The sequence below is a fragment of the Ambystoma mexicanum genome, chromosome 6p (genome assembly GCF_040938575.1).
Source record: "Ambystoma mexicanum isolate Mex_15411 chromosome 6p, UKY_AmexF1_1, whole genome shotgun sequence".
Lineage (NCBI taxonomy): Eukaryota > Metazoa > Chordata > Amphibia > Caudata > Ambystomatidae > Ambystoma > Ambystoma mexicanum.
This window is the reverse complement of record NC_090935.1, coordinates 48,841,114-48,868,920: the sequence shown is the minus strand read 5'-3', so window position 1 is coordinate 48,868,920 and position 27,807 is coordinate 48,841,114. Positions and strand designations below refer to the sequence as shown.

General features: G+C 49.0%; 1 protein-coding gene across 1 annotated transcript in view; it reads left to right on the top strand.

The window, feature by feature from the left end:
* Positions 1-27,807, top strand: part of LOC138511196 (gamma-secretase subunit APH-1A-like) — a 240,900-nt gene that overhangs the window by 29,968 nt on the left and 183,125 nt on the right. The window contains exon 2 of the mRNA XM_069626715.1: positions 19,002-19,172. Coding sequence (XP_069482816.1) covers positions 19,002-19,172 — 171 coding nt within the window. The remainder of the gene's footprint in view (positions 1-19,001; positions 19,173-27,807) is intronic.

Here is a 27,807-nt window from a genome sequence, read left to right as displayed (position 1 = left end):
TGGCCCAGAGAACACAAGTGAGGAAAGAAGGAGAGAGTGGTCGGCAAGTCCAGAAGAATTAGAAAGGGGAGCGTTTAGAGTAGAATGACAGGAGCGGAAGCCAGTTTGAAAACGAGAAAGAATGGAATTAGATGTAATATGGAGAGAGACTTGAAAATAAACTATGCGCTCCAAGAGCCTGGAAAGATAAGGGAGAAATATGTCGACCTTTCTTGCAAACTGTAAACTTGTGGGTGTTGACTGTAGTTTTCAAACTAGCTACCCAAACTGTGGGTACACTTAACTGTGTGTACTGTAATTGTGAACTTTGTACTACACTAGGATTGTCAATCTGTGAGCAGACCGGGATTGTGATGATTGGATATATACTAGCATTTTGAAACTGGGTATATACTTATGTTGTGTTGCACACCAGAATATGTTGCAAAGTTGATTGCAAAACTGGGAGTATACAGGAATTGTGCACATTTGGAATATACTGTGTTTGTACAAACTGGAGGTTTACTGGGATTGTCGAACTGTGTATATACTGGACACTGCGGACTGGGAGTGTACTGTGGATGTGCAAATTGGGGCTAGACTGAGACTGCCTGGCCAGAAATATGCTGGGATTTTGCAGACCGCAGATATGATGCATGCTGCAGTCCATGCAGCTCCTGACCTAAGTACGCAATACTCACCTATCGGGCTTTAAAATCACTCGCTGCCATCTGTGAATGGAGGATGTCCAGTAACCAGAACAGTGTGCAAATATTTCACATATGTACAAATAGTCTGCCTAGTGAATTCAAAATATCAACCCAGAGTCCCAGGTCCACTTTCCAGCTATGGCACATCATGTGTTATCTTGGGCAACTGAATAAAATGATGACAACTCGCCTGTTACAGGATGGAGCAACACATATTCTCTGTTATAGGGGCAGCTTGTCGGAATAATGCACATTTGCAAAGTTTGCCCCAAAAATATCTAGTCACTTGTAATGAAGCAAGATCAGTGGAACACTTGCTACACTGATATGGTGAATAGCAAGCTTCATAGATCACCATAAAGTGTTGAGGCTGTGGAGTAATGCCTGTTGGGGACAGCATGGACGAAATACAAAATGGGCGTAGGGGCTTCTAGTTATCAGATTCCCTGATCCTCCAGGTATAGGGTGGTTAGAGGACCTGCTGGGCTAGGGAACTAACTGAACGATAACTCATGAGACTGGCTAAACCAAAGCATCCATGATGGCTAACTTAATATGTTCTCCTTGATTCTGAGTGGGACGAGGTTCCCCTTCTCCAGCATCTTTGTTTACATCCAGCACACACCTACTAGCAAATACTTCGTATTCCCCCTTGCCTTAGGATGTGCCTCATCAGCAACAACTTCTTCGTCCCTGTTACTTAGGGTATACCTTACCCAGAAGTACTTCTTATTCTCTCTTGTCTTAGGCGGTACCTTACCAGCAAGGCGTTCTTATACCCCTTTGCCTTAGGGGATACCTTACCAGGAAGCATGTCTTATTCCCTCTTGTTTTAATGAATACATTATCAAGAAGTACTTCTTATTCCCCCTTGCATTAGGGTATACCTTAACAGCAATAGTTTTATTCCCCTTGCCTTAGGGGATACCCTACCCAGAAGTACTTCTTATTGCACCTTGCCTTGGGGTATACCTTACCCGGAAGTACTTCTTATTCTCTCTTGTCTTAGGCAATACCTTACCAGCAAGGTCTTATTCCCTCTTGTTTTAATGAATACATTATCAAGAAGTACTTCTTATTCCCCCTTGCATTAGGGTATACCTTAACAGCAATAGTTTTATTCCCCTTGCCTTAGGGGATACCTTACCCAGAAGTGCTTCTTATTGCACCTTGCCTTGGGGGTTACCTTACCCAGAAGTACTTTTTATTGCCTCTTGTCTTAGGCGATACTTTACCAGCAAGTGTTTCTTATTCCTTTTGCCTTCGGGGATACCTTAGCTGGTAGTACTTCTTATCATACCTTGCCAGCTACCTTACCCAGATATACTTCTTATTCCCCCTTGTCTTGGGTGTTACCTTACCCGGAAGTACTGTTTATTCCCCCTTGCCTTAGAGGATATCTTACCAACAAGTGTTTCTTATTCCTCTTGCCTTAGGGGATACCTTAGCTGGAAGTACTGTTTATTCCCCCTTGCCTAAGGGGATACCTTACCCAGAACTGTTTATTCCCCCTTGCCTTAAGGGGATACCTTACCAGTAAGTACTTCTTATTCCCCCTTGCTATAGGAATACCTTATCCGGAATTACGTCCTTTTCCCCCTTACCGTAAGAGATACCTTATCAGGGAGCACTACTTATTCTCCCTTACCTTAGGGGAAACCTTACCAGCAAGTGTTTTTTATACCCCTTGCCTTAGATGACACCTTAACAGGAATTACTTGTAGGGTTGTTATCAGGATTAAGTTCTTCTCCCCCACCAGTGAGGGGTTGTACTCCTTGGTTTGAGACATAGCAAGCTCTGATGTCACCTTTGTAGTTTCTGGCTCCTGCTAGGATGTTTGTGTCCATTTGTTCTGCTTACTCACAGCTGGGTTGGTGCCATGGTATAGCCTCTGGCAGGCTATCGATCCTTTCCTCACCTGGTGAATGGGCTTCCCCAGCTACTGAGTAAAACCCTCCACCTGTTCTACCGTCTCCTTTTCTCTGGCTCCCTGTAGCCAGGTCCTCCTCAGTGGCCTGCATGTCAAGTGTGTCACAGCCTGTCCTGCCTCTTTTTATAGTCCACTCGCTAATCATGCAGGTGATTGACCAGTTGATTTTTCCATTCCCTTGGGGTTGTGGGATTGCCTACACCTCTTTCCCCACCCTGTTTCAAGGCCCATTGTTCTCGTTCCCCCAGTGTTTTTCCCAATAAGTACGGTATTGCTGTTGATCCTGTGGACCAAAGGTTTAAAACCTAGGTCCGCCATCTTTAGGCCAGACGCAAGTGCACCAGGCTTCAGGGCTGTTCAGTGAGCTTAGTGAAGAGTAGATGCTTCTAGCATCAAAAACGCCCACCTGTTGGCGGCCCACACCCTGGCTCGCACTGTTTTCACCTATCTCTGTGTGTGAGCTCGCACCAGCAGCCAGAGAGCTAGACCGGCTTCCGGATGTAGGTCTGGATGCTCGCTCTTCTTTCACAACGTAGTAGTTGAATTTTAAAGGGGCAGTGTTGAACAATGGGGTAGGTTTGCTCCCAGAAAGACCACCTAGAAAAGGTGGAGGGTCTGCCGGTGAATCCATCGTCCAGGGAGGCGCGAGGGGAGAGGTTACCCCCGGGATACTCCGTGTAGCTCTTCCACAGTCTCTGTGAATCTGCCCAAGCACCAGAATTCCTCTCCGCTCCTCAAGGGGTTCCTTATGAGGAATTTTGTCGCACACTTTTGTTGCTCATTTTCGATCTTTCGGGTTGCACAATTCTCGGTTTATCTAGTATTCAGCGTTTATGGCAAATCACAATTATAAATGCCTTTTTGCTAAACTGAAAAATATGTGGCAATGTAAGTTTGTTTTTATAAGAGAACACAGTAATTATAGCGTTTTCCAATTTGGATTTAAGGTCAGACACAGATACACCTCAAACCAGGCATTTACCTTGGACACAAACTATTATGTCACACAGTGTGTGTCCTTTTGATTCTCATGTGAACTCTCTGGCTTGTCAAGGCGGCCACATGACCACATTCTCAGTCATTCTCTCATCTACTAGCACAGGCCCAGAGGAGCATTTGTGTTGAGTTGCATCTTCCCGTCCTGCTAATCTTGTATGTTTATCACTCGCAGAGTTGCAGAATCCCCTCTCCTATTGCGGGGAAATGTTATGTTATGTTATCGGTACTTGTATAGCGCACCGTCACCAACGGAATTGGTCCCCAGGTGCTCTGGCGGATCTGTAAACAGGAAGGGTGGGGGTAGGGTTAGTCGGGAGGAGGGGAGAAGGAGAGTGGGAGATGTGGTGTGCTGTTGGCAGCTTCAGCTCGGTTGACACTGAGTGCTGGGCTTTGGTGCTAGTATCGGATGAAGGCCTCGGGTGCTGTGGGTGAAGTTTATGTGTTGTTGATGCGGTGTGGTAAAGTGCGTGCGGATTGCTGGGAGAGAGATGGTTGTGTGGTTTTGTGTGGGTTTAAGTAAGCAGAAGATTGAGGATTGGGTTAGTGGGGTCTGTATCCAGGTTCAGGTACTTACGATTCCGTTAGAGTTGTATACCTGTGGGTTCGGATGTTGCTGTGGGTTCGGATGTTGCTGGTTCCTGGTGGCCGACTCGATTTGGTGGTGTTGCGTTGGTCCAGCTGTATCCTATTGAGTATAGTTTGGATTGGTGGGTGCGTCTGAACCTAATCTTCAGGTGTTGGACTGGGTGGGTGATATTTATTCTTAGGTAATCTAGTGTGACCCTGGTCAGTTAAGGCTTTGAGTGGTTCAAGGTTGAGATCATGTTGAAGTGTTGTCCTAGTGGGTCCGTCTTGGTGAGCGTGTGTATTCAGACGTTCGTATCCTTCTGTCGTGACTGATTCTTTGATTTCCATGGAGCGAACATCCTTGAGACTGTTGTTTAGTTGTAGTTTGTGTGGTGGGGCATTGTGCTTCCTGCTTTGTATTGGTGGGCCGTGTGTAGTGATGGAACATTCTGTTTCTCACCCATTGCCTTGGGCCCGTGATGCAATGAGTGGCCTCTTGAGCTGTGCTGGAATGGTGTGGGAGTAGACTGGGATTATTATTGGAATTGGAAATATGAGGACCCCGGGAAATGTTTCTACTAAAATGCCCATTGGGCAAGAAGACAAAAGTGCGTGAAGGCTGGTTTAGTGAGCAATGTAGAGAAGCAAGCAGGACGCTCCCCCTACTATTAGAGAACGTGTGCTCAGCGGCAAGAAATGGTATGCGCCAGTTCCTTAATAAAGAGCGGTGGAAAAGAGAGCGTTGGACATTGCTATTAATGCATGGGAAGTGTTGGGGTTAGCATTGCTATTAATGCATGGGAAGTGTTGGGGGTAGCATTGCTATTAATGCATGGGAAGTGTTGGGGGTAGCATTGCTATTAATGCATGGGAAGTGTTGGGGGTAGCCAGCTTGGATAAGGACTCGAAAAGCTTTTGGGCGGCGGTGAACAAGATCCCTGAGTATTCATTCCAGCTTTCTGGCCTCGAGACTAGGATCTCGGACAATAGCTGGGCTATCTATTTTCCCAAGCGTTATAGTGATAATGCTCTGAGCACTGGAGCGTTTGAAGGGAGGGGTGGCGGGGATATTTGCGGTGGCAGGATTACCATTGTAGGGCTCGAACCTAGTGAAGTTTGTATATATTCCGAGGTGGTGAAGGCATTTATGTGCAACGGAGCTCCTGGATCGCATGGAGTTCTGTTGATTATTATCAAGATTACTTTGAGAGATGGGGTCCCATCCTAGCCAGGTTATTTCATGCAATCATGTCCCAGGAGAGTAGAATAGGGCGATTACTGTCCCCTTATTTAAGAAGGGGTGCAGAGATTTTCCACAATCCTATCTTCGATTTCACCTTTGCACTCGAGTTGAAACATTTTGGGGAGATGTCCACTGCAGGTAATAGAGGATTGGGTAGCAGTAAATTTGATTTTGTCACCAATTCAACTAGGTTTCCGCCCTTCAAAGGGTTCTATAGACCAATGTCTTAACATCTATTTAATAATTAGAGATTCACTCTATGTAAAGAAAGCGCTGGTGTCCCTCACATTCATGGACCTCAGCACTGCCTTTGATAAGGTTAATAGAAACAAGTTATGGCAGGTGCTGAGGTCCTATGACTGTCCACCTGGCCTCCTCTCTTTTCTCTACATGAAAAGAACGTGGCAGGCGTTGGATCAGGGTGAGAGGGTCACTGCATGTCTTGGTTTTCAACTCGGGCTGGGGCCAGGCAACGGTGTGTGCTGGCCCCGATTTTATTTTCTTTGTATATAAGTAAGTTATACTAAGTATTATTAGACTATTAGACTGTCAGATGGATGTTCTAAAGATAGAGGGTATGTCACTGCCGGTCCTAGTCTGTGCGATTTCCCCTAGAGCTTTGCAGTGTCTAATCAATAGTTATGTAGCATTAATGGGAGAGTTAGACCTTCAGGTTAATCTATGGCTATGTTTTGTGGGCCATCTAGGAGTAAAGGGAAGTTTAGGACCATGTAGTGTAAGGTAGACCCAATTCCGCGGGTTGAATCTTTTGATTATTTGGGGGTCCACTTTTCCGAGGTCTCTTCTCCTGAGGCACATTTAAAAAAAACGCTGTGTAGGATGAGGCAATCACTCGGGGGTATTTTCTGCTTCATGGGGTACCACAGGCAACAGCCATTAAAGATATTTAGAACTATCTGTATGGCCAGGACCAGGGGAACAACAAAAGATGGCGCTGCTATTTGGGGCCACGTGAATCAAAAGGCCATTCAATATGAAGAAAATAGTTTCCTGAAAAAATTGGTGGCCCTACCATCCTCGGCCTCAAATGTTGCAGTCCACAATGAGCTGGGCTGGAGTAACATTGCAGATGAGATAGCGAGCAAACCCACCTCGTTGTGATTCAGAGTCTGGGCAAACCCCAATGCCTGGTTATCCCAGCATTTCATAAAGCGCATCATGAGGCAGAATGGTGTGAATAGGAGGCCACCAGGGGGCGCACAGGCAATGGCTGTCTGATTGCGGAGTTCCCGCTCGAGCCAGGCCTTTTTCTGGGGATTGAGCCCCCCCCGAACGAGCACACTGAAGGCAGGCGCATCAGACGCCCCTGCGCGAAGGAACGGGCTTCCAGCTCCACGAGGAACCGGAGACACCACTGAGAAGGCCCCCGCGCCGGGGGGGCTCCGAGGACGACCCATGCCCCCCCCGGGGCGTGAGGCGAGTGCAGGGGGAGAGATGCTCTCCGGAGGGGGTCCGGGGACGGTCCCCCCCACCCAACCGCAAATAAAAGATTCTGCCTTCCCCCCCAACCCGGCCCCGGGTCCCGCCGCACGGGGGCCCGGGAGGGGAGCCTTGCGACACCGCAGTGCCTCGGACGAGAGGGGAGCGAAGGACATCGACACAGCGCAGGCCTATCCAGCACACAGCCCTACCCCTGAAGCTCACAGGGAGCACACGGGTCCGACCAGGACCCCATCTCGATCCCGCACAGTGCCCCGAGGACAAGACAGGGCCAAGCCCAGCTGCACAGCTGAGGACCCCCGGGGGGTCGACAGCAACTCATCGGCCCAGGTGAGAGGCCCCCGCCGGCGGTCGGTGGGGCATGTGTGCCCGCCTGGGGGGCCTACCCCATCCCCATTGGGAGTCACAGCCTGATCCTGCCAGCCCCACCTGAGCAACACGCATCGGAATGACCCCAGGATAGCGGAACTCGCCTACATGGACCACCCAACTCTGGACATACCGCGCAGCTGGGCGGAGGAATAGGAGGGAGAGTGGGGTCTCACCCATCGCATCTCACTGCAAGTGGTGGCCCCCGTGCCAACCCGTGGGGCGTGTGCCCGCTTGCATTCTGCCAGGACCTAACCAACCAAGGAGGTTGACCTGGGTGCGTGGCCCCCACCGAGACTCGGTGGGGCGTGTGCCCGTCCGGAGGCCTCCCCCCGCTCACCGGGCCCAACTGGGGGGGCTGCCCCAACTTCAATCAGTGCCAGAACCCACACCACGGAGACCCACAATGACTCGACCCCTGACCAGTGCAGCATAACCACAGGGGCCCACAGGGCCGTGACCCACCAAGCAGCGGGGGAACAGTAGGTACCCTTACCCCGAAGGGAGACCCCACGATCATACCACCCAGGAGACTGGTGCTCACCTCTGGCGCCCCCCGTGCCATCACACCCCCGGCCCACCCTGAACTCACAGACTGCCCGCGACCTAGATGAGAGGCCCCCGTCCTCAGTTGGCGGGGCGAGTGCCCGCCTGGCGGACTGCCCCCGCTCCCCCGGCGGGGGACAACCCATTAACTACAAACCCCACTGGTGCGACGCGCTACGGACTGATCCTCTTGGGGCCCCGGGGACCGCGGCGGGGCTCGCGGCAAGGGATCAACGACACCCCATGAGCTGGAAGAAGGCCCTACAATCGTTTCGCTTCCAAGAAACAGCAAACACGACCGAGGCCCCCGCTGTCTCCGGAGCCATGGCCCACACGGAATCCGCAGGCCAACCCGCAATGACGATGGAAAAGGGCTTCGCCTCCATCCAGGAGATCCGAGAAATGAGATCCTACATCGCCCAGAAGTTCGAGAAACTGGACCAGAGGGTAGACAAAATTGAGTCCTACAAGTGGAAAACTATCAATCGTCCTCTACATCTCAGGAAATCCAATTTGGCACTCGGCTGGCTGCCTTGGAGAAGAGGGACGAAGAGAGAGCCAGGATTATGGACGACTACGAAAACAGGGAAGGGCGGAACACCCTAAGGTTCTTTGGGATCCTGGAGACGGAAGGCGAGACGGAGAGAGAGCTGACTCGAGCAGTGAGAGACATCATCACCCTCCTGTTTGCTGAAGAAATGATGACGGAACTCACGTTTGACCGGGTGCACAGGGCTGGGGGAAGAGCGGGGGGCCCCAGAACGGTCCTCGCTCGCTTCCACTATTACACGGAGAAAGTCAAGGTTCAGGAGGCTGCGAGGAAAGCGCGGGAGATAACCGACAACGGCGCACAGATCGCCATTTTTCAAGATCTCTCAGCCTACACCCTAGCCAAATGGAGGATGTGCCGCCCTCTGACTCAACAACTGAAAGAGAAAGGTGTCCGGTACAGATGGGGATATCCCTTCTCCCTGTCCTTTGAATATTCAGGCCAACGCACAACGCTGGTGACTGAAGAAGACATCAAGAGCGCTATCCAAGACTACGTGGGTGAGCCCGCCCCCCGGAGGGAACCAGTGGGCCCGGAGGTGCTCAGGGGGAGCACCCCTGGGCAGCCCAACCCCAGGAGGAGAAAAACCGGCGCGAGGAAGTTCAAGAAATTGAACACGCCACCAACATCAAGAGAGGAAGACCGGGCCGACCCGGAGGGGTGACACCAGCGACCCCTCGGAGATCATTGGGTCTAGATAACAGGAAGACATTGGAGATACCCGGTTTGCTGCTCCCCCTTGGACTGCAAGTATAAGGGGACTTAGGGGGGTTCACAATGCTGGGTACCGAGAGATGCATCAACCAAGGCCCGGGAGAGTTTCCAAACTGAGAGGGTCAGGGGAGCAACGAGATGGGGGAAGGAGGGGGCTCACGTAGAGAGCTTGGGATAGGATACCCGGCCGAAGAGGAACCGGCTGGTGGTCCAGCCAACAATCCAGAAATGGAAGAACTACATGGCTGGACGCCGGGGAGGGGGGTGGGGGTTTGTTCACGAGTTGCGGGTTTGAGGGCGGGGAATGCGTGGGGGGGAATATTGGGGAATTGTTTCAAAGAGGTCCAAACAAGAAATTGCAGTAAGCAGGGAGGGAGCGTCTATGCGACACCTGTGACCAAGGGGAAAGGCGACAATGACCATGGCTGACGGCCGACCGGTCCTAGGGGTGGGAACCCTGAATGTGCGGGGCTTGAACACCCCCACGAAAAGATCCCTAATCAGTAGGGAGTTTAAGAGGGCTGAGCTGGACTTACTCTTTGTACAGGAAACTCACTGGGCGAGGGGGAGGGAGCCCAGGCTGCGGGGTGGCTGAATTGAGGAGACCTTCTATGCATCCCACAAGGGAAAGAAAAGAGGGGTCGCAATTCTGATCGCTATGAGGACAGGCTTCGAGAAAGACTCCATCCTAAGGGACCCCGAAGGCCGCTACCTCTTCGTACGAGGCTCCCTACAGGGATCTCCCATTACCCTGGAGGTCGTATATGCCCCGAATGAAGGCCAGGCCCAATTCTGGGAGGGAGTGGGGAAAAGCTGAAAACCTTCGTCCAAGGCCCATTGGTGGTGGGAGGCGACTTTAATATGGTCCTTGACCCATCCAAAGATAGACAGCGGGTGGGTGCACCAAATCCCAAACCAGCAGGTGACGCCACGTCACGCAGCTTCCAAAGGGTGAATGACGACCTGAACTTGGTGGACACGTTACCCACCCCCCGAGTGGGGACCCCCGCTTTCACATACTACTCCTCCACCCATAAAGCCTTCTCCAGAATAGATTATATCCTTGTGGACGAGGTACTCCGACCACACATAGCGGGTTACAGAATAGACCCCGTCCCATGGTCGGACCACGACTTGGTCAGGGTCACACTGGCAGGGGACTGGTGCAGAGAAAGGAGGGGACGCTGGAGATGTAACAACGCCATATTGAGAGACGAGGTCCGTGCCCAGACTCTTCTGGAAGCCATCACAGAGTTCTTCGAGCTCAACGACAACGGGGAGGTGGGCACACACACTCTCTGGCACGCCTTCAAGGCGACACTAAGAGGGGCGCTCATAAAAATTGGTTCCCGACAGAAGAGGGAAAGGGAGACCCAGGAGAGGATACTGAGGGAAAAAATAGCGCACCTCCAACCGAGTGACTCCCCGGCCCAGACCCTAGAGCGAGACTGCGTGGCCTCCCTGGAGGACTACAGGCTCCAATTGAAAGACCTACTCCTCCATAAAACGGAGAAAAACCTCCAAATGGTCAAACAGAAATACTATGAGAAGGGGGACACAGCGGATAGGATCCTGGCCTGGAAATTTAGGGAGGTCCAGAGGAGCAGAATGGTAAAGGGAGTGGGGGAAAGCGAGGGTACATTGGGCTATGGCATCCCCCACAAGAGCGAAGCCTTCCGTAAATACTATGAGACACTATATACCTCTGAATATGACGGCGGCGATGCCCATATCGAGGAATTCCTCGACTCCATACAGATACCCTCCCTCTCACGGGACCAGGCAGAGGGGCTGGAGGGCCGGGTGACCGAGGAGGTGGTTGAGAAGGCCATCAGTGGGATGAGGGTGGGGACTTCCCCGGGGGAAGATGGCTTCTCTGTGTATTTCTATAAGAGGTTCCGATCCACCCTGCCGCCATACTTGGCAAAAGTTTTCAACTCAGTATTGGAGGGGGGTACTCTCCCCGACTCCATGATGGGAGCCATTATAGTGGTCCTTCCCAAGGAAGGTAAAGACCTGAGGGAGTGCTCATCCTACCGACCCATATCATTGCTTAACATCGATGTCAAAATCCTGGCCAAGGTGGTGGGTAGGCGGATGGAGGGGATAATGCAGAAGCTAGTCCACGGGAACCAGGTGGGTTTCATTAGGGGCAGACAGGGATCGGATAATATCCGCAAAACGATAGACTTGATTCACTTCGCCCAAAACTCAAATCTCGAGGCATGCATCCTGTCCCTGGACTCGGAAAAAGCATTCGACAGAGTAGAATGGAGATACATGACCCTCCTCCTCCAACGAATGGGCTTTGGGACGCACATCCTGAGCTGGGTTGCCGCCCTCTATAGATCCCCCACTGCCAGGGTCCAGGTGAACGGAGTGCTGTCGGAATCCTTCCCTCTTACCCGAGGGACTAGACGGGGCTGCCCTCTTTCCCCCCTTCTGTATATCCTCACGATGGAGGCTTTGGCCATAGCAATTAGGTCCCACCCAGACATCAGGGGTATTAGAAGGGGAGAGGTGGAATTCAAGCTGTCCCTGTTTGCGGACGATATCCTAGCATACCTAGCGGACCCGGGCGCTTCGATCCCTCCCCTCTTGTCCCTGGTTAGCTCCTTCGGGAGGTTCTCGGGCCTGAAAATAAACACCACCAAATCTGTCCTCCTCCCGATGCGCATGGCGGACCCGGTACTAGACCCCCTGACCAGGTTCCATGGGATAGCGGTGGGTAAGAACACCATAAAGTACCTGGGGGTTCTCCTCACGAGGGACTTAACAAAGCTGGGGTCTTCCAATTACGAGCCCATGTTAACCGAAATCGCCTCTGACTTGAGTAGGTGGGGAGAAATGATCCTCTCATGGTACGGCCGGATGACGGCAGTTAAAATGAACATACTCGGCATCGGCTCTTATACCTCTTCACAGCCCTCCCTACCCGGGTACCCGCTCAAACATTTATAGATCTACACAAGGGGGTCAGGGACTTCATATGGCAGGGGAAAACCCTGCGGATTGGCAGGGCCACCTTGACGCTCCCGAGAGAGGAGGGGGGTTTCGGGTTCCCAGATTTTCAATTGTATTACCACGCAGCGCAACTGCGGGTCCTCCTAGAACACATGAAGGAAGGCTTGCGGACATATTGGTCATACCTAGAGGACATGGACGTCCACCCCCTAAAAGTCTGCGACCTTTTGTGGGCCCCTCGCAAGTACTGTCCCACCCGACCCTGGGTGTCCTCTGGGACATTTGGAGGGAATGCCCTCGGACGGCACACCTTTCCTCGTGGCCGTCCCCCATGTCCTCCCTGCGGGGGCCCCCCCTGAAAGTGGGCAGCAGAGGGTTTAGACATTCCCAGAGCTGGTCTGATGCAGGACTGGAATGGGCGGGCCAGCTGTTCAGGGAAGGAGAATTCTTCAGATACGAGGACCTCCGGGAGGGACTGGGAGGTGGGACCCTATCCATTTTCGAATACCTCCGTCTCAAGGGCATCCTCAATGACCCTGCTTGGGGCCCTAACCTGCGGAGACAACTAACTCCCTTCGAGAAATTCCTCGACTCAGCAACCTCTAGAAAGGGTGCGGTCTCCAGTTTGTACACTATCCTGAACACCCATGACCTCCAGGCTAGGCGAGGTTTCCGTGTTTTTTGGAACGATCTGGCGGGGGAGGAGATATCAGAGGACGCCTGGGCTCGCATATTCAGGATATCGTTTCATGGCAATCTTTTCACCGCGGACATGGAACATAACTTTAAAATCCTGCAGGGGTGGCACAGGGACCCGGCTAAACTCTCGAATGTTCCCTGGGGTATCACCCGAATGCCCGAGGGGCTGTGGTCAGAGAGGAACTAGAGGTCACATGTGGTGGCTATGCCCGAAGGTACAGACCTATTGGGAATCGGTGAGAGATTGGATAGTGGAGGTCACGGAATACCCTCTGCCCCTCAACCTGCTGACCATGTTGCTGGGCCTCCCCCCGGAGGAAGCGGAAATACATCGGTACCCAAGGATGTGGGAAACTATGTTGAGAGCAGGCAGAGTGGCCTTAGTCCAGAGGTGGAAGAGCCCGGAAACACCTTCCAAAGAAGACTGGACTAAAAAACTTAAGAACATGTTCCTGATGGACAAACTGACTGCCTTGGTGAACAAGGACTCATGCTCATTCCTCGTGGAATGGTATGGGGTCCAGCAGACATGGGGATGGGATGTCCACTAGCTCCGAAATCGTTCCCCCGGATGGACAGGGCGGGACCACCGGTATGAAGGACAATACCCAAATGAGGGGTCCCCTCGACCTGGGGCGATATCGGCTTCAGCCAGTAACTGAATGGGTCACATGTTGCGGCGCTTCAAAAACCCAGGAAAAGATGTGAAAGTTTGGTCTCTTTACTGTTGTTAAGTTTGGATCGGTCTCGGAGGGGGGGAGGGAGGGGGGGGGGAAATGGGGGCTTTAGTTAGGCCCCGTTTTCTGTTTCTATTTTTGCAAAATGCTAATAAAACCAAAGTTTAAAAAAAAAGAATGGTGTGAATAACATGAAATGGTTATCCTGCTTCAGAATGTAAATTTTGGTGGGGCACTTCGAGGAGCCATTGTTGTGGAACAGGGTAATGTCCCGAGACATGAAGAAGAGAGTGGCTGTCTGGCTTCACGATGTAAGGGATAGTGAAACCCTCGAATAGACGCTTCATGCTAATGACCACAGATGATATTAAGGACTGTTTGGTTTGGCCTCACAAGAAATCTCATCGCTGTCGCTTCACAAGAGCACGCTTTAACTGCCTAACCCTAGGGGAAGTGATGGCAAACAGAATGGGAGTGAGCATTCATGCAGGATGTCCCGTATGCGGGCCTGGGTGGAGTATCTGGCACACTTCTAATTGTTTTGCCCCTCGTATGAGAGGCTAAGGAGGTGTTTTTTGGTTCCTGGCTTCAGAGGGAAACAGTTTTCCCAGTATCGTCCCGCGCTCCTTTTCCTGCTGAAGGTGGAAACCCCCCGACAGCCTGGGCCTTGTCGCCCTTTATAAGCCGGGCACTGAACATCCACCATCGGTCTATACAGGAAAAGGATGTTGGTTATTCATGATTTTTGGAATGGCGATTATTTGTAAGGTGATCAGAGATTGGCAGGTTCAGGTTTTTGCTTTATTTTAAGGGCCTGGTTAAGGCAAAGGTTTCAATGTTTTTTGTTGTGGTATTTACGATTACTGTGTTTTAATTGTGGTTGTACTTTCATGGATAGTCCTATCCGCATAATGTTTTTATTGATTGGAAATAGTAGGAGGGCAGTTCTCCAGATGTTTGAAGTGGGAGTATTTTACCCCCTATTAAGTTTGGAGTAAAATGATTTGTTAGAGAGTAAACATGCAAGTCCAATTCCCAATGGGAGTATTTTATAAGCGAGTAAACATTTTTTACTGGCAAACAGAAATATTTTTGTAATAATTATTCCTTTGCACCTCGTTGTTACAGTACTGATAGTAGTTTCATCCAGTGGTATTATGTGCACTGCTGGTCCATACTTATTCCATTCAGGCAGTGCTGATAGTAGTTTCTTCCAGTGGTACTATGTGCACTGCTGGTCCAGACATATTCATGGAGCTACATGGGAGAAAGCAGGAGCACAAGGTCTTGCGTGTCTGTTTCCTATTTTTTATTGGAGGTATTGTTGCTCCCTATTTATTTTTTTGGGGAGTATTTGCCTATTCTTAGGGAGTTAAAGTGTCTGATACATCCTTTATCTGTAGGGCTGGTAGGATGGGTGTATAACAAAATTGTGCAACAGCAAACTGGGAGCATGTTTGAATTGTGCAAAATGAAAATACACAGGTATTTTGAATTCTTGGGCTACACTACAATTGTGGACGCTTGGGTGTTCATCAAATGCATGAGACCCCTGGAGGTGGTACATGGTGTATTTGCAAAGCTGCCATAGTCCTTAGTCGTGTAATTCACTGAATCAGTGGATGTCCAGATTAGTCCAAGGGCAGTCCATTTCCCAGGGATGTACGTGCCTATCGATAGTGAAGATGGCCTAGGAATATGCTCTGTTCAGACCGTGTTATTCCCCATGGGAAGAATCCTCAAACCCATTCTCCAACCCTTCCTCCAAGAAGATTTGGGAAGCTGAAGATGCCAGTGAGTCATGCCCAAACCCTCTAAGCTCAGTTCACAGTTCTATGTGTGGAGTGAGTTCGGAAATCCAGTGCACATTGGGTGTGTAGTCCCTGGCATGGAGCCCAAAGGGAGGCTAAAAACAAATCCTATGGCAGTGGAGAAAAAATACATTAATTGGGCATCCGCACTCCATGCATACAACTGGAGATAACGGTATGCGCTATGCTGAACAAAGGAGTCAGAGAATCGGGCAACATGGTGGGCACGGGTTTGGTAACCTCGGACCGGGGCATGAGCCGATTGAGCTCATTAAAGCATCTACGCCCGCGGCAGAAAAAAAGGCTACTGAGTATCAGGAGGATCTGCCACCTTAATGGCCAATCACATGAAACAACATTAATGGAGAAGACGACCAGTCAATCACATCCCTCATTTAACTGAAAATCATGGAAACTGATGATGGTATGTTAATGGGAGTAATGGAAGTTTGGGATGATTGCTAATTTACATTATGCCCACCTATCTGGAAAGAGGGTTTATTTGAAGCTGACCACCATGATGTACTAGCCAAGCGTAACAGAAACTAGCCATGATGTACTAAGTGGGACTAATGTAAATTAGCAATGATGTGTCAAATAGGGATAACAGAAATGTCAATGATTTGATAGCCAAATCCAACCTTCAAATCAGATCCTGCCCTATCGAAGAATTAGCAGGTTATGAACTCCTCTTAGCCAAACTCGCTACTGACCAGAATACCACATTCAACTTCTTGGTCATCTACAGATCACCTAATTGAAACACCCATCTGGACCTAGACATACCTTTTGATGCTAGCTCCCCATATCCAACCCAATACCAAGTTTATCGTTCTAGGTGACATCAACTTGGGTTTCAATGACAAGCAAGACTCTAAAGCAGAAGCCCTATATACGGCACTCTTATGAACTTTATACAGTTAGTTAATGCCCCTACTCATACCAAAGGACGAACTTTGGATTGGATACTCACGCTCAACTCCAAAATATCTATTGAGTCAATTGCACCCATGGATTGGACGGACCACCATAGTATCAACTTCTCCCTTACCAGAAAGGAGCCAAGTCCTCCCACGACTAAGGCAACAGATACTTACTTACAAAACGAGAAATACCCGTAAGCTTACTATTGAGAACCTAGCCCCCATTATAACTGATGCACTAACATCCAAGATGGTCACTAGTAACAACCCTGGTCTCCTAGCAGAGGACTACCATAAGTGCCTTACCACCACTATTGACACGGTAGCACCTTTAACAACCAAAACACACTGTGCTGACAAACAAGAGTTTCTGATTTAATGAGGAATTAGTCTCGCTGAGACTAACTGAAAGATCGCTAGAACAGATCAACAAAAATTCCCCCAAAATAGACTCTGCCATTGCCTTCAGAGCTTCTAACAAAATCTACAAAACTGCAATTATTAACCATAAGGCTAAGGTATATAATACACGTATAAGCAACGCAATCTCTAACTCCAAAGAACTCTTCTCCATTCTTAAAGAACTGGAAAATCCAATCCCAGCTACTTCGCCTGTTAACTGCAGCAAGGAATGGTGCACGACCATCCAAAATGCGCTAGCCTCCAAAATTGAGCTACTCCAAAAGAAAATCCTCCCAAAAAGAAAAATCCTAGCAGAATTTTTTTTTTTTTTTTACTGAATACCAATCTCAATAAAACTAAGGAAAATGTGAACCTAAATTTCCAATTTACCCCAGTGACACAAGATTTAGTGGCAGACGCTATTTCCAAACTGAAAGCCTCAAACTGCAAAGGAGATAACTTTCCTGCCCACCTAGTCAAACTCTGCACCCCTCTCCTCACCCCTATCATTACAAACTTTGTAAATGCCTCTTTCAATACTAATACAGTCCCAGCAAGCATAAAAGAAGCGTAGGTAACCTCACGACTAAAAAAAACATCTCTTGAAGCACCAGTACCCATTAATTACTGGCCAATAACCACCGTATCGCTTCTGCTCAAGATTATTGACAAAATAGCTTACAATCAAATTCAAGCCCATCTTGAACAGAACCTACTCCCCGGAGACGGACAATCTGAATTCAGGCCCAACCACAGCACAGAAACGGCTCTCCTGGATTTGAAAATCCAGATAGACACCATTAGGGACTCGGTAAACTCTGCATACTACTACTAGAACTTTCCGCAGCTTTCGACTTAGTCGACCATGACAAACTTTGCGCCACACTAGCCAATGATTTCTGCTTTTCTAACAATGCCACCCAGTGGGTGAAATCCTTTCTAGCTGAACGCACGTCTAGAGTAAGCATTGGTAAAGAGGCGGCCGATCCCATACCAGTCCCCATCGGGGTACCCCAAGGGTCCTGTCTCTCGCCCACTCTATACAATGCTTACACCAAGCTCCTCTTCTCGGCGCTGGATGCGATGTGTATCATCTACACAAATTTTGCAGATGACACCCAGATCCTCATCCCGATTTCAGGGGACTATGACCAGGACACCATGACCATCAACAAGATATATGCAATAATCCAAAACTGGATGGCGCTAAGCAGCCTCTCCCTCAACGATGAGAAAACAGAAATTCTCACTGTGGGGTCCCAAAACAAAATCGGCGCACTCCATTCGGACTACTCGGCTATCAACATTGATGGCACCCTGATCCCTGTAGTGAAACAGGTCAAAACCCTAGGAGTTTATTTGGATGCTAATCTTATGACCAGACAAATAAGCGCTTTATCGGCGTCCTCACCCTACACTTCCAAATGGATTGCATTGAGTCGCCAGTAACTCAAGCCGACTAACTGCATCACATTAGCAAGATCGTTAAATCTATCCGAAGTTGGACTATTGTAATGTACTCCTAGTAGGGACCTCCAATGCCAACTTGGGGCAACTACAATTAATGCAAAACAAAGCGTTACGAGCAGCCCTAGGAATCAAGTCGTCTGACCACATCTCTAACATTAGGAAAGAGACACACTGGCTACCCATCAAGGCAAGAATGCTCTTTAAAGCACTGTGTATCACCCACCAATTCCTTACCAGCAAAGCTCCCATTTACCTAAATAACTCGATAAGCAAAAAAGAATCCATGAGAACGCTCAGATCCAAAAAAAAAAATCACTCCTTGCTCTCCCCCAGTTCAAAAGCTCCAGAACAGGAGGCAGCAGTTTCTTAGTCATGGCCCCAAAACTATGGAATGAGCTTCCAGTTAACATTAAAAAAGAAGACTCTTTCCAATGTTTCAAAACATTACTAAAAAGCTGTCTCTTTAACAAATACTAACTATCCCACACAGCCTATAAAACCTCCACCTTCCGCAGGTCTAGACGGGAGGCCTCCCTATGGTAGACCAATACCAGAATCTTAATAATTGAAAGTTGCCATGCATTGTTTTCACCAATGTAATTTTTGTATCCGTGTTTATGTAAATGTAATACTGCTTTGATTTTATCATAAGATGTCTGTAAAAACGCTGTGATACCCGAGGGTCTGGGTGTTTAACAAATGTAATAAATAAGTGGGCATAATGTCATTTCTGAACTGTTCTTAAAATAAAGGGGTAAAGCTGTGCTAAGTGGCAGCCCAGGAAATTGGCTAACTAGGCATAATGTAAACTGGAAATGATGTGTTGGATGACTCAGTCACACACGCAAAGAAAGACATATAATAATATTTATTCATACCCATATGTGTCCCTTGTAGTGGCAGTGCCACTTTGTTCTTGTTTGGCTGCATTGGTTGTTCCTCTCTATGGTTTTGGTTGTTGACTTCTGTTTCGGTTTTCTTTTCAGGGCCTTCTTCTGGCTAGTTTCTTTGTTGTTCTCCTCCCTGGTTTGGTTCATCGGTATGAAAGCCAGCGACCCCAATGACAAGGCGCTACGCAGCGGACTCCTCATCTTTGGCGTGGTGTTCTCAGTGTTGCTGCAGGAGTTGTTTCGCTTTCTCTACTACAAGTTGCTCAGGTGAGTCTCCCGGGTAAATTGCATCGATCTGGTTTCAGCCTCTGCTTTTTCAGTCCGTACCAGGGCGGTGTTGGGGCTAAGGGGAACCAGTCGTCACAGTGACCATCGCCATTGCTGAGAAATCATGGTAGTGGAGAGCAGGGTCTATTGATTTGAGTTGCTGACAACCTGCTGAGGATTCAACAGAGACACTCAGACCAAGTGTGCAGTAACTAGGAGGCCAATATGGCCAGGTTCCCTAATCCGCAGCCGCCAAGCTCTATGCACCCAGTGTTCCAGTCTGTGATCAGACACCAGCAAATGGTTCGCTTAAACTAGAGTTAAACATTGTAGCTCCTCAATGGTGCAGTGATGCATCTCGTTGAAAATATACATTTCTAATTGGTAGCCTCATTGTGGAAACTGCAGTAATATCTCTCATGGTCCAAAAGTCGCAATGGGCCTGATTCACAAACTGTTTTAAATGGGCTGCACCCATTAGAAACATTTTGTGAATCAGACACTATGACTCTAAACCTTGCAGTGCAATAGTACATTTACTAAATGTGATCTTTTGTGGCGGGGGGGGGGGGTTATAGTCCCCATGAATCCTCCTCTCATATATTAAGGATGTAAATTAACTCAAGTGGTTAGTTGGAAATGGACAACATTTGATCCCTGTGAAATGGACTGCATTTTTGGAAAAATATCCTCCATAATGAATGTCCCAAATACTATAGAATCAATAAAACAAAAGAAGTCATGTTCGAGCCCTGGGGAGAGGCGCTGAACAATTCAATTGGCTGGAACACAGCGGGGATGAGCCAGTGTAAGCCCACCCTCCACTGTGGTCAGCCGGCGCCTCTCCCTAGCCAGCCATTTTCTTCTCTGTATCCTCCACTTTTCTGCCTCCTTCATAGAGCCACTATAGCGGTAAACCCTTGTCTGCCTGCCCGAGGACCCCATGCCCTGTCTTTACCCCTTACACCACTTTCGGTCCGCTGACCCGTGCCTAACCGCTCTGCTCCATACTCCGGAGAAGGCTGGCAGTAACATGGAAAAGGGAAGTACAGACTCCTCCTTTGTTATACGCTGCCAATATGGCTTTCTATTCTTTTGAAATAAAATCAAGCAAGCACTGTAGGCGAGGATCCAATTTCCTGTAAAAATATTAGCACCCTAGAGCGATCCCAAGAGTGCTAAAAGCATTAATGAAGTGTTGGGGGGTGGCATTAACCAGTACCCGCCCTAAGCCCTGCAGAGGCCTGAGTAAATGGCATGGGCAAGTGGGCCATTAAAGGCCCATCCCACACTCCAATCGGTTAATTAAAATGGATCAGTTGAAAAAGCAGTAAGAACAATAAGCTGTGGATTCGACTTTCAGCATTGTACCTTACATATGGCTCTAAGGTGACGGTTCTAGAATCATTGTCCAGGTGAGCCCACTTGGAACCTTTTGGGAACTGTTACGAATCAAGAGATTCAGTCACTTCTCCCCAGGAGGGAGCATTTCCTTGTGAGGCAAGGGAGGTAAGCCAGCTACGCAACATTTCGCCTAAGGGTGGCGCAAACGGGACCTCACATGGTGAAACTCCCCTACTGGGGACAAGGACTCCCGTTCTGATGAGGAACTCTTTCCATTACACTCAGAAACAACCTGAGGCTATGTCAGTCACCAGAAAATCAGGATCCTCCTACATCTGTTATTGCAACACCTCTGCAGAAGATAAATATTTGTCTGACACTGAGACGAGTAAAAACATAGGAGTAAGGAAGAATACAGAATTGCCTGACACTGGGACGAGGAAACCCAAAGGAGTTATGTTGAGCTTAAGTCCTGACCACAAAGGAAGTAGCCTCTACACGTTGAAATAGGAAGTGAGAGAAGGGAACAGTTCTTCCCTTCCCTCGCTTCCTATGTCAACAGACCAGCAGACGCCAGCACCGCCAGAGAGACCACTGCCCAGGTAAGCCAATCCCCCCTCCTTCATACGATGAGGCCCCAGATGGGTCCTGCACACCCGCGGCCAGCTTTATTTGCATCAGCCCACTGTTGCAAAGCTGGTGGCCCGACCTTAATTTTAGTATTGGGTGGCCATTGCACTCTCAGCGAGCGGCCCCCAGAGTCATGAGGCCACCTGGACACTTTGTCCCCCCAGGCGGCCTCAAAATGTGTAAATGCCCTGCACCCCCTTTGACACACAGGGAGGCCTCTGGGATGTCCTGCACCCCTGCGACCTCACTGAAATGGCCATTCATTGCGTCGGGCCACCGGTGCAAAGCCAGTGGCCCGACCTTCATTATAGTATTCGAGGGCCGCTCCACTTAGCCCCCAGACTCACAAGGCTGCCGGGGCACTTTGTCCCCACACCCGCGGCCTCGAAGCTCGGTGGGACTGGGCCATGCAATTGTTTCTGGAACCAATGGAAAAGTGGCCCACAGTTGCAAACGGCTATTCATTCCTTTTCTGATACTGTTTGAAGGGGGTGTTTTATGTTTGAAATTGTGCATTTTAAAGAATATTTGTTCAGCAACAATGGTCAAAACGTTTAGCCATGGTTAAACCGACTCCCCCAAAACTAAGGCAAAGTGTTACATGCTATGGACGGCCATTAGCCCGGTCGGAGTTGTTCTAGGAGAAGTGGTATGGACAATCTGGTTCGCGCCTTGAACTATGGGGTTTGGGGAGAGGGGGTGGAACTCAAGGGATGTAGGGTTTGATTGTAAAGTTATGATGGGCATTTGCCCAAAAGTTGCCACGCTGTAGAAGCCTCTTGTTACCATTAAATGCCAATAAAATCTGATTTTAAAAAAAATTCTAAAAAACATTTAGCCACATAGCGAAGAAAACTGGTCCACGCTAGCTTTTTGTGTTTTTGGTTTGGGCATTTGCCCTATTGCCCACTCCAAACTTGGATCTGGGGCCACCAGCTTGGCCTCAATATTGAAGCATCCAGGGGGCATTAGGACTTTCATGCCAGAGGGGAGTGATTTGCAAGGTAGGTGAGGGTGTGACAGGGGACAGCATTGGCCTATGGTCAGTGCCGGGGGCTTGCTGTGCTGGGGGACTTGGGGTCTATTATGCCCTAGAACATGTTTACCTAAAAAACAACTCTTCGGTTCACTGTTAGGCCAGCTGAATAGCTGGATCAACTATTCGGTATTCAGCCGAATAATACATTAACTATTCGGTACACCCCTACTTACCACAGAGCCGAGTCGGTTACCCAAAAGCCTGCCAAGTCTTCTATTTGATCAAACATTCCCTGTACTATCGACCATTTACTCCACTTCCATCATGCCTGTAAGAGCCCATCAGGTTTCAGAGTTTTGGAGTTTTGTCTCCCCCCCCCTGCCTGTCTCTGATCCGGTTGGTGTGCATGGTATTGGCCTCTGAACACTTTTTCTTTTTTGCAGTTCCTGCAGTGCAGCCTCTGGCACCAAAGGTACAGGTGGCATTTTAACCCCAATGGCATTGGTACATTTCCTTTTGATGCAAACAACATGTAAGAGGTTAAAGTAAAGATGTAATCTCAAGACTGGCAGTCAAAAAGCACAACCCACCAGCCTAGAGAAACTTGCCCAGCACACATTGGCTCTCATTAAACATTTTGCAGTAGTTTGGCGGTAATTCTGCCAAATTGCCGCCAAACAGAAGTACCGTTACCACCACTTGATCCCACGGATGTACCACGGGATTGCAAGTGGTTGTAGGCACAGTAAATCCACATTTTTTGGCGTTATGGGACTCCATGGGGATTTAGGCAGAATTACCACTGACGGTAATGTCTCCTTTTGGTGGGGGATTTACTTCCAGCATGAAGCTGCAGTTGAATTCTCCACTTCAGGCCAAACGCGGGATTTGGCAGAGTGGCAAAAGTGGTGGTAATTCCGTTTCCATTGCTTTTTTGCCACCTTGCCAAAAACGGACCAAGGCCACTTGTGTTATTTTGACCCCAGAGGTAGAGCCATCTCATGGCCATGAGTAAGAAGATCTGCTATTCCCAGAGAAAACTATTTCTTCTATGTTGTTCTTTTAAAGAGAGCAGCAGGAGCCCTACTGTTGAAGTTTCCTGTGGAGCGTTTGACATTGTACTGACGTCCTTCTTGCCTACCTGAACTATTCATTCCTTTAACCTATGCCTTCTAAAATGGTGGACAAGCTGGCCTCCTTCCCAGAATCATGAAGGAATTCCATTCATAAAGAGCGGCTCATGATCACCCAGTCTACCTTCTGGATCACCTGGGACCATAGCTCCTTGTTGAGGCAACACGACTGGGTTGAGGCCACATGCCCCCCTTTCTCTGCCATCTGATCGAAAACCTAAAAAGGGGGGCTGCCTTATTAAAAATGAGTACCCGGCGAGAGTCGAGCAGAATGCAACAAGCATTCTGATTGGCTCTCGCCGGGTCCTTATCCGGCCGAGAATCCTTCGATTCTCAGCCGGGATTCCAGCTGCCTTGTCCTCGGCGGCGGCCGTGGCAGCCCCTCAGCCAATGAGGAGGCTCGAAGTGTGCCATCCCCGCTCCGAACCTCCCCACGGCTGAGAGGCTGCCTTTGACCCCACCAGGAACTCGGCTAAGGTTTTATTTATTTATTTATTTCCTCCTCACTGCCCTCCCCACCCCACCCCACTTACCTTCTTGCTCCTGCGTCCCGCTGGGGGACGATGGCAGGCTTCAGCAGTGTGGAGACCGCTCCGTGCCTCCACACGGCTGGAGGCTTCCATCGTCCCCTGCTGGGGACGCAGGTTCGTATTATTTTTTCTACTCCCCCCACCCCCACCTCCCTTCCACCCTCCCAACCCCACTTAACCTTCTGCTTCTTTTTTTTCCGGGAGCGAACACTTCTGTTCCCAGCGCGTCCGCTCCTGATGGCCACCATGGAAAGGGAAAACGGACTCCGTTTTCCCTTTCCCGGCAGCCATTTTCTTGGTCGTTTCATTATTGATTTTTTGTCCCGAAACACTGCAGCGTTTCAGGACAGAAGAAAATTGCTTTTAGTGCCCCGGTCACGCATATATTGCGGGCCGGGGTACTAATAGCAATATGACCTGAGCGGCGAGGGCATTACTGCCTCAGGCTTTGCTCGGGCCTATAACTATGGGCCCCGGGGCATTACTTGAGTCGGTAAGGCCCCCGCCGCTCAGGTCATATTGCTTAAATATTTCATGCCCAGGTCCCTTGCTGTCCCTATGGTTGATGCAGCCATTGCCTTGGCATTGGGGCGTGTTGGCGTATCGGGGGTAGTGGACACGGGTACACACCCTTATCCAGAGAAGCACAGGGCAACCTGGGCGGGCGTGGTCCAGGACCGACCTGGCACCTTGGTCCGGTACATACTTGGAATGGTCTTCTGGAATCTGTTGCCTCTACATGGTTTCTCCGCAGATGCTTCATCCAAGTTACTGATTGCCCCTCTTGACTGACCCAAACTGTTCAGAACTGGCATCATGGAAACAGTCAGCAATCTCAAACGGCCTTCTATCAGCACATTTGTGATGTTATAGTTCAGGAGAAATATGCTAGTGTGAAACTATTGTATACATACAACTGTAAGTATCTGGTTGCTTTAACTTCATGCTGCTTGTTTCCGATCACCTTCAATTCAGGGGTATAAGGCAACTGTGAAAGAGCCTGAAAATTAGGGTTGCTTGATTGCACAGTGTGGGAGTCATCTTTGTAAGCCTGGTCTCCCTGTTCCACAGCGGACAAGCCAGCAGCTCCACAGTGAGTCTCTTTGGTTTTGCTATTTGTCAAAGTTTGAATGGTTTCACATTTTATATTCGTCTATTTATTATTTGTTTTAAGGTCTGCCCCAAATTGATTTTATTTGTGTTGCCATAGATGCAACTATTAAAAATGTTTTTACCACAAGTTCTGACTAGTCACTTACTATGCCCCTCCCCAAAAGGACGCCAATTTGTTATGTGCTCATTTATTGGGCAAGCCTTTAAAGCCCTCAAGCCCCCATTATAGTGACCTTTTGCTGTGGAGCATCAGCTTTTTTGTTATTACCAGGCCTCAGAAAACTCTTCCCACTAGATCTGCGTGGTGAGTCCCTCAGTTTATGCACTTGACCTAAGAAAAAGGCATTCGCTGTGCGGTGATGGGTGACAAAATATTTAGCAGTGCTTTCTATAAAATGGTGCATGTCATAAAAACAATTTATATTTGGTGCAATGCTGCCATTCAAAGCCCAGCCATTCAGAGGGAACTTTTATTTGTCATATACTACAAACCAAGCTTGTTTGCAGTAAATGGCAAATAAAACATCCCCATACACGCTAGCAAGATCGTGTTCCATCCAAATGGTACTCATCGGTCATAAAATCTCCTTGCCAATGTGAGTGGTCTAGTAGATTTTGCAAGCCCTGCTTTACTTCAGTTAGCTCTACTTGTGTATACACTTCATGGTCTTGGAGAAGAACGAGGTCTTGCTTAGAGTTAGGCCATCCTTTGACAAATAAATGTATTTTTTTTAAATGTAAATGAGTCTGTCCACCATCCAGCTTTTCCTGACCCATTTCAATCTTCTGCTGCTGTGGAAGTCATTCACAAGTTGATATCAAAAAGGCATAAATGCCCTGCAGCAGATATCTATGACTGCAGATTTCAGGAACTAGAGAACCAACTGTTTCTAGCCATTGGAGGAGACTTGCAAGGCTTCACTGTATTGACACAGACTTCTTGATGGCCAACGTTGTGCATGTTGAAGATTCTGCCACAAAGTGAGATGAGGGGGAAATCCCTCTTGGGTGAAGCTGCTGCCATTAACTTAATGCAAGTTCAGTGTATTTGTGAAGCTTTAGCATGTTTTCATTGTGCACCTTTGTAGCTAATCGATCCCCGGGTGGAGGCGATCTAAGCTTGGAGGCAGATGCTCAAGCTAGTTGTGGCTGCTGTGAGGAACCTGAGAGTGTCCTCACTTCTTTTCCCCCTGGATCCTCCTCTCAAGTGGCCATGAAAGGGCCATCGCTCTTGGATCCCGACCCTGGGGGTTGATATGCGAGGGAAGATCACCTGGGTGAAGGGAACTTGGGGAGAGGAAGTCCTTGGGTGAAACATGGTAACCCCCATTCCCTTCTCAAAATTAACCTTCTGTCTCAACAGCCTTTGTAGGTTACTGTCAGCCTTTCCCCCTACTAAATGTCCCCCAGAAATGCCCACTTTAATACCTGGACGAGGAAGAAACAAACCTCATTTGTTTAATCAAACCTCCCCAAATACCACTCTGGTACTGAGATTAAGTGGACTATGGAGGAGTTCAGTTGGAACACCTAAGCAAGTCCTGTTAGCTATGGTCAGGCAATTGGACTAAATGCCCTCCACCTGTGGTCACTTAGCAAGCAAGGCATAAAATACGCAGTGTCCCATACCAATTTGCTATGCAATTCTGAAGGTTTGCTAATCAAATTGACACTTGTTTAACAAAGCTAACTATTTAAGCTATCCAATTCAATGAAAGCACAGCTCACTCTGCAATCCTCTCTTGCCCCTCTTTTTTCTGTTCACTGCAAGTTCAAAGGGGCTCATGGAGAGAAAGTGCAGCAGTAATCATCTTATCCACTCAAGCGGCAAAGGCCTGTATGGGAGTGCTAGACAAGAATTTATTTTTTAAAATAATTGCAGACCAGAAGTAATTGGGATGATACTTTTATAAGGCTAATTAGTACCCCGGCGAGAGACAATCAGAATGAAACAAGCATTCTGATTGGCTCTCGCCAGGTCCATACCCGGCCGGGAATCCCTCCGTCGGGATTCCACGGCCTTTTTCCCCGGCGAGGGGCGTGGCAACCCCTCAGCCTATGGGGAGGCTTGAAGCGGGGCCTCCCCGCGGCTGAGAGGCTGGCTTCGCCCCCTGCCGGGGACTCAGGTAAGTATTTTTTTTCACCCTTCCCTCTCCTCCCTCCCACCCGCCCCCCCAACTTACCCTCTTGTTTCTGCGTCCCCGGCGGGCAACGAGGGAAGTCTCCAGCCATGTGGAGACTCGGAGCGGGGCCATCCCCGCTCCGCGCCTCCACACGGCTGGGGGCTTTCCTCGTCCCCTGCTGGGGACGCAGGTAAATTTTTTTTTTTTTCTTCCCCCCTCCCACAGGGCTTACCTTTTTCTTTATCCTTTTGGTGAGCAGACGCGCTGGGAACACGTGTTCCCAGCACGTCCGCTCCCGATGACCGCCATGGAAAGGGAAAATGGACTTGTTTCCCTTTCCATGGCGGTGGCCATTTTCTTGGCCGTTTCTTTTTTTCTGTCCCAAAACGCCGCAGCGTTTCGGGACAGAAAAAAATTGCTTTTAGTACCCCGGTCACCCAAATATTGCGGGCCGGGATACTAATAGCAATATGACCCGAGCGGCGGGGGCATTACCAACTCTGGTAATGCCCCGGGGCCTTCGTTAAGGCCCTCGCTTCGCTCGGGCCTATAACTATGGGCCCCCGGGCATTACCTGAGTCGGTAATGCCCCCGCCGCTCGGGTCATATTGCTTAACTATATCCTTTCTGGCAAAGACCAGTATGTCTTATCTGATTTCCTTTTAAAAGACAGTCATGCTATTCAATTCCCAAAAATGTAAGTTGTTACGTAATGCTTAATTACAGGATTAATACTGTAAAACACTGCATCATCTCCAAGTAATATTTAGGTTAGAATATCTC